We start from the raw sequence: 13,065 nt of genomic DNA, 5'->3' as shown, positions 1-13,065 counted from the left end.
CGTTCTTCGTCTACTGTACCAGCATCTAATGGTGGTGGATGTAGCTGTAATTGTAGTGGTGATGATGATGTGGTGGTTGTTGTAGTAGTAGTGGTAGTGATGATGATGTGGTGGTGGTGGTTGTAGCTGTAGTTCTAGTGATGATGATGTGGTGGTGGTGGCTGTAGTAGTGGTAGTGATGGTGATGATGTGGCGGTGGTGTAGTAGCAGTGGTAGTGATAATGATGTGGTGTTGGTGGTTGTAATAGTAGAGGTAGTGATGATGATGTTTTGGTGGTGGTTGTAGTAGTAGTGGTACTGATGATGATGTGGTGGTGTGGACGTTAGGTGGCAGTGATGATGTGGTGGGAGTGGTTGTAGTAGTAGCGCTAGTGATGATGGTGTGGTGGTGGTGGTGGTTGTAGTAGTAGTGGTAGTGATAATGATGTGGTGTTGGTTGTTGTAGTAGTAGTGGTGATGATAATGATGTGGTGTTGGTGGTTGTAGTAGTAGAGATAGTGATGATGATGTGGTGGTGGTGGTGGTTGTTGTAGTATTACTAGTGATGATGATGTAATGGCGGTGGTAGTGGTAGTGTTGATGATGTGGTGGTGCTTGTAGTAGTGGTGGTGGTGATGATGATGTGGTGGTGGTGGTTGCAGTATTTGTGGTAGTGATGATCGTTGTAATAGTAGTGAGGATGTGGTGGTTGGAAAGGGGGGGGGGGTATCCTTGGAACAAATTGACCTCACCGGAATTTGACGGAAGTTGCCCGGAACCCGGAATTTCTTGCTCCAGACCGGAATTTTTTTCCGGTTAAATCGGAGTTATGGCATCACTGTAAAAAAGATTAGAGCCAAACTATAGAATAATTTATTTTCCAATGTAAAGTACACATGGGGTCGAAATGACCCCAAAACAAAAGAAAATTTCCGTAAATTCCTTCATTAGAGATAGGGAGTCCGCTGGGACCCCCTATCTCAGAAATAGGATGATTCTTCCGCCCTGGAAATAGGGTTAAGCAAAATTAGGGTTTTAAATGTTTGGGCGTTGGTTGTTTTGGTCTGTCTGTTTGTGAACTGAACAAAACAAATAACGTGTTTCTCCCCAATGTACGCCAGGCACGCCCAAGGATCACAATATTATGTAAACAATTTTATCAGCCCATCCCACTGTTTATTACTTCCAATGTCTCTTAACTCTATTTCTCTTGCTGGAGTCCAAATGGACCCCGCACCAGGTTTTTTCGCCCTAAAGCTGTTATTTTTTAAGCCACTGAGCTGAAATTTCATGATTTTTCCTAAAATGACCCATTCTATAATGTGTCAAAATTTCTCACGTGCATAGTTTACTCACCACGAAACACCACCCCTGGAATTCGAGATTCCCTGTTTATGGGGTCCGGTTGACCCCCTGACAGCTATCGAGATAAAAACTTGAAAGGTCCTATTTTAGGATTTGGGGTCCATGGAGAATCCTATGCTATGGCTTTATTTATACACAAATTACCGCTCTTCGTCTACTGTACCACCATCTAATCTTTTTTTAAAAAGAGTAGAGCCAAACTATAGAATAATTTATTTTACAATGAAAAATACACATGGGGTCCAACTGGACGCCAAAACAAAAGGCAATTTCTGTAATTTCCTTCTTTGGAGTTAGGGGGTCCGCTCGGACCCCCTATCTCAGAAATAGGATGATTCTTCAGCCCTAGAAATTGGGTTAGGCAAGATTAAGGTTTTAAATGCTTGGGCGTTAGTTGTTTTGATATGTTTGTATTTGAACTGAACAAAACACGTGTTTTTTCCCAATGTACACCAGGCACGCCCAAGGATCACAATATTATGTAAACAATTTTATCAGCCCATCCCACTGTTTATTACTTCCAATGTCTCTTAACTCTATTTCTCTTGCTGGAGTCCAAATGGACCCCGCACCAGGTTTTTTTGCCCTAAAGCTGTTATTTTTTAAGCCACTGAGCTGAAATTTCATGATTTTTCCTAAAATGACCCATTCTATAATGTGTCAAAATTTCTCACGTGCATAGTTTACTCACCACGAAACACCACCCCTGGAATTCGAGATTCCCTTTTTATGGGTCCGGTTGGACCCCCTGACAGCTATCGAGAAAAAAACTGGAAAGGTCCTATTTTAGGCTTTGGGGTCCATAGAGAATCCTATGCTATGGCTTTATTTATACACAAATTACCGCTCTTCGTCTACTGTACCACCATCTAATCTTTTTTTTAAAAAGAGTAGAGCCAAACTATAGAATAATTTATTTTACAATGAAAAATACACATGGGGTCCAACTGGACGCCAAAACAAAAGGCAATTTCTGTAATTTCCTTCTTTGGAGTTAGGGGGTCCGCTCGGACCCCCTATCTCAGAAATAGGATGATTCTTCAGCCCTAGAATTTGGGTTAAACAAGATTAAGGTTTTAAATGCTTGGGCGTTAGTTCTTTTGATATGTTTGTATTTGAACTGAACAAAACAAATAACGTGTTTTTTTTCCAATGTACACCAGGCACGCCCAAGGATCACAATATTATGTAAACAATTTTATCAGCCCATCCCACTGTTTATTACTTCCAATGTCTCTTAACTCTATTTCTCTTGCTGGGGTCCAAATGGACCCCGCACCAAGTTTTTTCGCCCTAAAATTGTCATTTTTTAAGACACTAAGCTGAAATTTCCTCACTTTTCCTAAAATGACCGATTCTTTAATGTGTCAAAATTTTGTATTTCTCACGTGCATAGTTTTCTCCCCACGAAACACCACCCCTGGAATTCGAGATTCCCTGTTTAAGGGGTCCGGTTGGACCCCCTGACAGCGATCGAGAAAAAACTGGAAACCTCCTATTTTAGGCTTTGGGGTCCATGAGAATCCTATGCTATGGCTTTATTTATACACAAATTACCGCTCTTCGTCTACTGTACCACCATCTAATCTTTTTTTAAAAAGAGTAGAGCCAAACTATAGAATAATTTATTTTCCAATGAAAAATACACATGGGGTCCAACTGGACGCCAAAACAAAAGGAAATTTCCGTAATTTCCTTCTTTGGAGTTAGGGGGTCCGTTCGGACCCCCTATCTCAGAAATAGGATGATTCTTAGCCCTAGAAATTGGGTTCAAGCAAGATTAAGGTTTTAAATGCTGGGCGTTAGTTGTTTTGATATGTTTGTATTTGAACTGAACAAAACAAACGTGTTTTTTCCCAATGTACACCAGGCACGCCCAAGGATCACAATATTATGTAAACAATTTTATCAGCCCATCCCACTGTTTATTACTTCCAATGTCTCTTAACTCTATTTCTCTTGCTGGGGTCCAAATGGACCCCGCACCAAGTTTTTTTCGCCCTAAAATGTCATTTTTTAAGACACTAAGCTGAAATTTCATGATTTTTCCGAAAATGACCCATTCTATAATGTGTCAAAATTTTTCTCACGTGCATAGTTTACTCACCACGAAACACCACCCCTGGAATCGAGATTCCCTGTTTAAGGGGTCCGGTTGGACCCCCTGACAGCGATCGAGATAAAAACTGGAAACCTCCTATTTTAGGCTTTGGGGTCCATGGAGAATCCTATGCTATGGCTTTATTTATACACAAATTACCGCTCTTCGTCTACTGTACCACCATCTAATCTTTTTTAAAAAAAGAGTAGAGCCAAACTATAGAATAATTTATTTTCCAATGAAAAATACACATGGGGTCCAACTGGACGCCAAAACAAAAGGAAATTTCCGTAATTTCCTTCTTTGGAGTTAGGGGGTCCGTTCGGACCCCCTATCTCAGAAATAGGATGATTCTTTAGCCCTAGAAATTGGGTTCAGCAAGATTAAGGTTTTAAATGCTAAGGCGTTAGTTGTTTTGATATGTTTGTATTTAAACTGAACAAAACAAATAACGTGTTCTTTTCCCCAATGTACACCAGGCACGCCCAAGGATCACAATATTATGTAAACAATTTTATCAGCCCATCCCACTGTTTATTACTTCCAATGTCTCTTAACTCTATTTCTCTTGCTGGGGTCCAAATGGACCCCGCACCAAGTTTTTTTCGCCCTAAAACTGTCATTTTTTAAGCCACTGAGCTGAAATTTCATGATTTTTCCTAAAATGACCCATTCTATAATGTGTCAAAATTTCTCACGTGCATAGTTTACTCACCACGAAACACCACCCCTGTAATTCGAGATTCCCTGTTTATGGGGTTCGGTTGGACCCCCTGACAGCTATCGAGATTAAAACTGGAAAGGTCCTATTTTAGGCTTTGGGGTCCATGGAGAATCCTATGCTATGGCTTTATTTATACACAAATTACCGCTCTTCGTATACTGTACCAACATCTAATGGTGGTGGATGTAGCTGTAATTCTAGTGATGATGATGATGTGGTGGTGGTTGTAGTAGTAGTGGTAGTGATGATGATGATGTGGTGGTGGTGTAGTAGCAGTGGTAGGGATAATGATGTGGTGTTGGTGGTTGTAATAGTAGAGGTAGTGATAATGATGTGGTGTTGGTGGTTGTAGTAGTAGTGGTAGTAATGATGATGTGGTGTTGGTGGTTGTAGTAGTAGTGGTAGTGATGATGATGATATGGTGGTGGTTGTAGTAGTAGTGGTAGTGATGATGATGATGTGGTGGTGGTGTCGTAGCAGTAGTAGTGATAATGATGTGGTGTTGGTGGTTGTAGTAGTAGTGGTAGTGATGATGATGTGGCGGTGTGATCGTTAGGTGGCAGTGATGATGTGGTGGTTATGGTTGTAGTAGTAGTGCAATTGACGACGGTGTGGTGGTTGTGGTGGTTGTAGTAGTAGTGATGATGATGTGGTGGTGGTGGTTGTGTTAGTGATGAGGTGGTGGTTGTAGTAGTAGTGGTGGTAGCGATGATGATGTGGTACTTATGGTTGTAGTGATGATGATGTGATTGTAGTAGTGCTAGTTCAGATAATGCGGCAGTATTGGATGTAGTAGTGGTACTGGTGGTAGTGATGATTATGTGGTGGTAGTGGTTGTAGTGGTAGTAATGATGATGTGGTGGTGGTGGTTGTAGTAGTAGTGATAGTGATGATGATGTGGTGTTGGCGGTTGTAGCTGTAGGTGCAGTGATGATGATGTGGTGGTTGTAGTAGTATTAGTTCAGATGATGTGGCAGTATTGGATGTAGTAGTGGTAGTGGTGGTAGTGATGATTATGTAGTTCTGGTGGTGGTTGTTAGTGATAATGATGTCGTGTTGGTGGTTGTAGTAGTAATTGTAGTGATAATGATATGGTGTTGGTTGTTGTAGTAGTAGTGGTGATGATAATGATGTGGTGTTGGTGGTTGTAGTAGTAGAGATAGTGATGATGATGTGGTGGTGGTGGTTTCAGTAGTATTACTAGTGATGATGATGTAATGTCGGTGGTAGTGGTAGTGATGATGATGTGGTGGTGGTGGTGGTTGTAGTAGTATTACTAGTGATGATGATGTAATGTCGGTGGTAGTGGTAGTGATGATGATGTGGTGGTGGTGGTTTCAGTAGTATCACTAGTGATGATGATGTAGTGGTCCTTGTAGTAGTAGTGGTAGTGATGATGATGTGGTGGTGGTGGTTGCAGTAGTTGTGGTAGTGATGATCGTTGTAGTAGTAGTGATGATGTGGTGGTTGGAAGTGGGGGGGGGGGGGGGATCCTTGGAACAAATTGACCTCACGGAATTTGACGGAAGTTGCCCGGAACCCGGAATTTCTTGCTTCAGACCGGAGATTGTTTCCGGTTAAACCGGAGTTTTGGCATCACTGTAAAAAAGATTAGAGCCAAACTATAGAATAACTCAAAACAAAAGGAAATTCCCGTAAATTCCTTCTTTGGAGTTAGCAGGTACGTGTTTTTTCCTCAATGTACGCCAGGCACGCTCAAGTATCACAATATTACGTAAACAATTTTATCAGCCCATCCAACTTTTTATTACTTCCAAATGTCTCTTAAGCAATATTAAGGTTTTAAATTCTTGGGCGTTGGTTGTTCTGAAATTCTGAAATTTGAAACTGAGGCTAGGCAGGCCTGCTTAACACCCGTATACTCTTACCAATAGCAGGCTAAAGAGAGAGGGTATTGCTCTCACACAGTATCCTCTATGTAATAAATGATAATGCTCTCGTCCCACCTTCCCTATCCCTAATTGTTTGTATAATTTTAAAACGTAACGGTTACCGCCTACGGCACTCACTGCCCTGGTAGTCCCCCCGATTAAGTGATGGGTGGTGTGCTTAAGACGCTGGTCAAACATGCTACGCGATTTCCCCTTAGTTCAGCATGCACACACACACACACACACATAAAACACACACACACACACATATATATATATATATATATATATATATATATATATATATATATATTATTTAAAATATTTACCACAATGTTTGGGGCAGTCTACATCAATGTTTCAGGCTTAATTTGCCATATATATATATCATCTAGTCAGCTGATCCTGCGTAGGACGTTGCTTCCCGAACTTTCTTGCGAAACAGATTACGGTTTTCCGCCAGTCTACTTGCTTGAGTTGCTGTCATTCCCAGCCATTCACATATATCTTGTTCCCAGCTTCTTGTTGGTCTACCTCTTCCTCTCTTGCCGTCTACCCTTGTCTGCAGAATGTGCTTTTCTAATGATTCGTGGCGAGTCGTGTGGCCAAAATAGTTTAGTTTCAATTTCTTTACAGTTTGAAGAAGAATTGGTGATTTTATTCCGATCCTTCTCAGGACTTCTTTGTTTGTTTGTTTTTCAGTCCATGATATTCTGAGTATTTTTCTGTAGCATGCCATTTCAAAAGCTGTGATCTTTGTGCTCTCTGCTTTGCTGATAGTCCATGCTTCGCATCCATATGTTGCAGTTGGGAAAACAACGCTTTTGAGGATTTTGATTTTTGTTTGAATGCACTGCCCTTTCCAGATATTATTCATCTTTTCTAGCTTTGATCTTGCCATTGCTAGTCTCCTCCTGATCTCTGGGGCCGATTTCCCGTTGTACTCAATCCTGGCTCCAAGATATTCAAAATTCTTTACTCTTTCTATTTCTTCTCCATTGATTTTTATGATGGCATCTGTTTTGCATTTGTCAGTATTCATGATTTTGGTCTTCTTTATATTCAGCTTAAGGCCTTTGGTCTCGCTATGTTCCTTAACAGATGTTATTAGATTCTCTAGTCCCCCGGTGTTGTGGACAATAGTGCAGTGTCGTCTGCGTACCTCAGATCTTTTATGGGTAGACCTTGCATTTTAGGTTCGTTGTAATTACTTCTCCTGACATCGTTTTCCACATCTCGCATTATACCTTCAGTGTAAATGCTGAACAAATGGGGTGATAGAATACATCCCTGTCTTACTCCTTTTGTAACTTTGAACCATTCTGTTGTTCCGCTTTCTAGTTGTACCGCTGATTGTTGGTTCTCATAGAGGGATCTTATCAGGTTTCTAATTCTAGGATCAAAGTTCATCTCCAGGAGAGTTTCCCATAGTTTCTCATGATTAACACAATCAAAAGCTTTCGAATAGTCTATAAAACAAGTGTGGAGGCCAGAATTTACTTCTCGATGCTTCTGAATAATTTGACGCAAATTGAATATGTGGTCTCTTGTCCCTCTGTTTTTTCTAAAACCTGCCTGGGTGTTACTGACTTCTTCTTCCAGTTTACGTTCAATCCTGTTCATGATAATTTTTAGAAGGATTTTGCTTGCATGACTGATGAGTGATATTGTTCGGTAGTTGGAGCATAGTTGTAAGTCTCCTTTCTTAGGCAATGGTATAAAAATTGCTCTCCTCCAATCTGAGGGCCAAATTTCTTTCTCCCAAATTTTCGTACAAAGTCTTAGATATACTTCAACTCCTTCATCTTCGCTTGCTTTTATCATCTCAGCTTGAATGTTGTCACAACCTGGACTTTTCCCATCTTTAAGTGATTTAATTGCCCATTCTATTTCAGATTTTAGAGGTGGTAAGCTAGATTCTTCGTTTTCATTTTGCATGTTGTTTTGCAAAGGTTGGATTTCGTTTATTTGGTCTTCTGTGTACATATCTTCACAATATCTTTTCCACCTATTTGCTATGTCTTCTGCTTCTGTGAGGGGTTTACCTTGCTCATCTTTTATCACCCCTATTCGTGATTGAAAACTTTTTGTGATGGTTTTTATCTCATCATACATTTCCCTGGTCTTGTTTTCTCTCTGAAGGTCTTCTATTTTTCTGCATTTTCTCATGAGATATTCTTTCTTATCCGTTCTGCACAGCTTTTTCACTTCCTTAGCTATCTCTTTGTATACATTGCTATGAGTGCCATGAGTCGTCTTTGCGTCTTTCCTCTCTTTGATTTTGTTTAGTGTATTTTCACTCATCCATGGTTGTTTTTTGCCCCGTTTTTTAGGAAGGTGTTTTTCAGCGGATTCCAAGTATATTTTCCTTGTCTGAGATCTGTCAATAGGAGGAGTAAGGCGTCTCCTTCCCTCCACTAGCCTGCGGGAGGTCCTTGGGCAAGACCGAGTACCCGCAATGCCCCCCGAACAGGGTTACGTGAAGTCGCGCCAGGCAGGCGATGGATGAGGATGGAGAGCAGCTGAAGGAGCTTCAGAACTGGTCTCTTCTTCAATGTGCTAGGCAGAGGATATCCTATGGATACAATGGCTGGGACACACGTCCTGTAAGGACACTGCTCTCTCACAGAAAGCAATGGCAAACTACTGTGAGTAAACCTGCCACGGAAACCCGAATGAAGAAAAGCAAAACAAATAACGATATGAGACCTGGTAATGAGACCCCCAAGTTAGATTGGTCTCCAAAGCGTATTGGGGAAGAACCTGACGCCGGCGGGAGTACCAGCCTAGTTGATGAAGGCATAACGCCTGACTGTACAGACCTGGGAAAGAACCGGAATACATGGTTAAAGCGGAACTACCTCATAGGAACTTGGAACATAAGAAGTATGGCAGCCGGTAAACTCAACACCATCATCAATGAAGCAGAAGAAAACAAAATAGACATTCTGGGACTGTCGGAACACAGATGGGCTGGAAGTGGACATTTCACAACCAGCTGCGGAGGAAGGATAATTTACTCAGGAAGGGAAAAATCTGGACAAAGCGGTGTGGCAATCTATCTCACAAAAACAACAGTCAACAGCCTCATTGGATACAAACCAGTGAGTGATCGCATTGTTAGCATTAGACTCCAAGGTCAAGCTAAAAACATCACGTTTATTCAAGTTTACGCACCAACAACTGCTGCAACTGAAGAAGCAATAGAGAATTTCTATGATGCCCTACAAAAGGAAGTGGACAACAAAGATAAACAGGACATATTAATAATCGCTGGTGACTTTAATGCCAAGGTAGGACGAAAAAAGAACAGTGAAGAAGATGGAATCATTGGAATATCTGGACTAGGGGAAAGAAACGAAAGAGGCGAGACACTCATAGATTTTGCACTGGCAAATCAACTTGCAATAAAAAACACCATGTTCAAAAAACATCCAAGAAGACTATTTACGTGGACATCGCCAGATGGAAGAACAAAAAACCAAATTGATTACATCATGATTGAAAAAAGATGGAACACCATAATTCAAGACGTCACGACCAAACCAAAAGCAGACTGTGACACAGACCACGAACTTTTGATATCAAAATTGAAACTGAAGCTTAAAATGAAGAAAAAAGTTACAAGACCTATTAGATACGAAGTTGACAGTATCAATGAAGAATTTGCGATTGAAGTAAAGAATCGTTTCCAACTGCTACTTCAAGATATCGAGGAAAAGGAACCGGATGAGATCGCAAATGAGACAAGGAAAATATATATATATATATATATATATATATATATATATATATATATATATATATATATAATACCACTACTACTACTACTGCCACTACTACTACTACTACCCCCCCCCCTGCTATCACTACCACTGCTACCTCCCCCCCCCCCTGCTATCAAGACGACGACTGCTGCTGCTACTACTACTACTACTACTACTACTACTTCTAACACCACCACCACCACTACTACTACTACTACTACTACTACTACTACTACTACTACTACCACTACCACCACCACTACCGCCACTACTACTGCTACTGCTACTACCACCACCACTACCACTACCACTACCACTACTACTACTATTACTACTACTACTACTACTACTACTACTACTACTACTACTACTACTACCACTACCGTTGCTACTACTACTACCACCATCACCACTACTACCACCACTTTTACTAGCACCACAACTATTACCACTAATAATAATGCTAATCATAGCAACAATAACAATAATAATAACAACAGAATCAATAATATCATTAACGCTATCACCACCGTTACTACCATCATCACCATCACTACCACCATCGTTATCATTATCATACTAAAAATATCAATAATAACAATGAACAGTGAGAGTGAAAATCAACATCAACAGACAATACTAATGATGGCAACAACAACGGTAGTGACTATGCTCTTCATTGATTACCAATCATTATCCAATGTCACAAGATACTCATACATTACAAGTAGCGAAAAATAAGAATTGTACAAATATACATTAATTTAATATATTTCTCATGATGTAAAAAGATAAAACTTTAAGCGAGATTTGAAAGTTCTCAACGAATCCGAGCATCTCACCTTTGATGGAGAGAGTTCCGAATATGGTGGGCCGAAAATTGAAAAGATTATTCACCTATTTTACGCAATTGCTAAGGTTTGACAAAAGGATTGATTGGTCATTGGTTGACCTCAAGTTTCTATTGAGGAAATATATGTCTAGAAGGTCTTTAATATAGGAGGTACTGTCAGTTATCAATAATTTGTAGACAACAATACAAATCTTGTAGGCAACTCTTTTTTTTTCCACAGGAAGTCAATGTAACTCACGGAGAAGGAGAGTTGCTGACGGGTATTTTTGGTTATTGCGTACAATAAATCTGGCTGCGTTATTTTGAGCAACCTGAAGTTTACACATTTTGTCTTTAGGCCAAAGGCAGTTAGAATACTCCTGTTTAGATAAAACAAGGATATTAATCAAAGTAATAGAATAAAATATTCGGTTTAAGGCGGGTTACGTATATTTTGTGAAATTCTCTCGTCACTCTATCAATAAAGTCGAGCTGCAGTTATATATAAGCCCTGCTTAAATGTGATAAAACACTTAAGTCGATACCTTCATTGACATTTTTACAACATTAAAAACAAATTGATTCAATTTGTGGTGATGCAAAGCGGATGACGCCTCGGCTATTCCAGTCTTCCCTAGAAGTAGACCCTGCAGACACATTTTCCCCTGGAAATAGTTAAGGGGAATTTTATTTTTCTATTTATCAATTTTTATTTAAAAATAAATTTTCTTTTATTTCTGACAGAGAACCCCAGCCAGAGACCACATTTAGGGGATTCATTAACACAAGGGATCTCCTTGCTTCACATAAAGAAGCTCCACCTTTGTATCCAGAACTGGGACAGATGACTCACCATTCAAATCATCACCCTGCAGGAATCACAAGAGCACTTCATGGTGTACCGTCAACACTGTATGACCTGAATCAGGTATATTTCTATCTCACTCCGCGTTATCTTTATATAGAATGCGTGCAATAGGATTCAATAGTCTGATGTCACGTCTGCCCAGCAACGAGCAGCTTGGTTCTAAACAAAGAAAATCGTTACCATATTAATTTTCATGCTGGGTCGAACGTTTTCACGTGTCATGTAGTCAGAATGTATAAAAGTCAAAACATGATCAGATTTATAATGTTTTTTTTTCTGCTCTGGATACACCTTTATGCTCGACGGAAAAGTATTTCATAAGGGCGTCTGCCATTGTTCCGATAGTTTAGAATCAGTTTGTCGTGGTCATAAATGAGTAAAGAGCTACTAGACTATGCATAAAACAAAGATATAAAGATTAAGGCCCCAGGATTTACCAGTTACTTTAAAATGAAGAACAATTAACGATTTGTTTAAGATGAAAAAAAAAGAAAGATGAAATTTAATTAAATGAGATGAATAGTGATTATGGCAGTTACAAATAGCAATGTGAAGATATTACGTAACTTATGATCGTATAATATCAGGTTTGTAAGGTTCCACTTCCAGGTAGTTGAGAAGGGTTGAATTATCTATTCCTCCGACGGCGGGCTCAGGTTTGATTCTTGATCTGTCAAATACTGTACTGTAAACGCTCCGGCGTCTTGATGGTGGAGATAAGAATATCCACAAAGTTCCAAAAGATAAAATCTTCAAATGTATAATGTGAGGAATGGAGCGGCACTGATTGTAGAGAGAAGTAAGTGTAAAATATTAGACCTATCAGCTTTTATAATAAATGGCTACGTGACAGAATGTAGAACGAAAAGTATTCACTAATTAGAAATTAATTCGAGGGAAGGCTATTAAAGGAAAGATGATCTAATATTAGAAGGTAAAGATTTTCTAAGCCTACTGGAGTGAGATGAATTCAGTTCTTACTAAAATAAAATTTAATAAGATAAATTTGAACAATCTCTACTGTGACACAGTTACTAAGTTATTATGAGTCATGGCGAGGGAATTGACGTCACGACTGTTGGTGGGTTCTTTGTTGTTGTTTTTAAGACTGCCAGTTGGAACATTAGGTTGCATATAGTTTTGTGTGTTGGTACAATTGATCAGGCGGGTAGAAATGGTGGTTATTTTACTTAAAAGCTACAATCAATAGAATGAATGAGACTCTTTGTTATTGTTTTTAGACCGCCAGTTGGATGATGTTTCTCACTTAAGTTTCTCTAACAGACGATAAATGATTAAGATTAGTCATGGTTTTGTATGTTTATACAATAAATCTGGTGGTCAGAAGAGGTGTGATGGATAGAATGCGCTTGGCCAAGGAGTTCACAACATTGCCATCCGGAAGTATAACGGACCAACACACAAACTCTGTGTAACCATGAACTTTTATAGTCTGGTTAATACAGTTTAGTGAGAACAACTGACAAACGCGGATGGCAAAAACAATAACAAAGGCCTGAGTGACGTCATCTGCATA

The 13,065-nt window shown here is 39.7% G+C and overlaps 1 protein-coding gene across 8 annotated transcripts in view; it reads left to right on the top strand.

Moving 5' to 3' along the window:
• The window catches only part of LOC144981025 (uncharacterized), a 33,273-nt gene that overhangs the window by 15,066 nt on the left and 5,142 nt on the right, over window positions 1-13,065 (top strand). For all 8 annotated transcript variants that reach the window (XM_078929092.1, XM_078929098.1, XM_078929096.1 and 5 more), the window contains exon 5: window positions 11,405-11,588. In XM_078929092.1, coding sequence (XP_078785218.1) covers window positions 11,405-11,588 — 184 coding nt within the window. The remainder of the gene's footprint in view (window positions 1-11,404; window positions 11,589-13,065) is intronic.

Source organism: Berghia stephanieae, chromosome 10 (assembly GCF_034508935.2).
Source record: "Berghia stephanieae isolate SIO BIC M18660-M18661 chromosome 10, UCSD_Bste_1.3, whole genome shotgun sequence".
NCBI lineage: Eukaryota > Metazoa > Mollusca > Gastropoda > Nudibranchia > Aeolidiidae > Berghia > Berghia stephanieae.
Note: the sequence above shows the minus strand (reverse complement) of the source record. Positions and strands in the feature narration are given on the sequence as shown.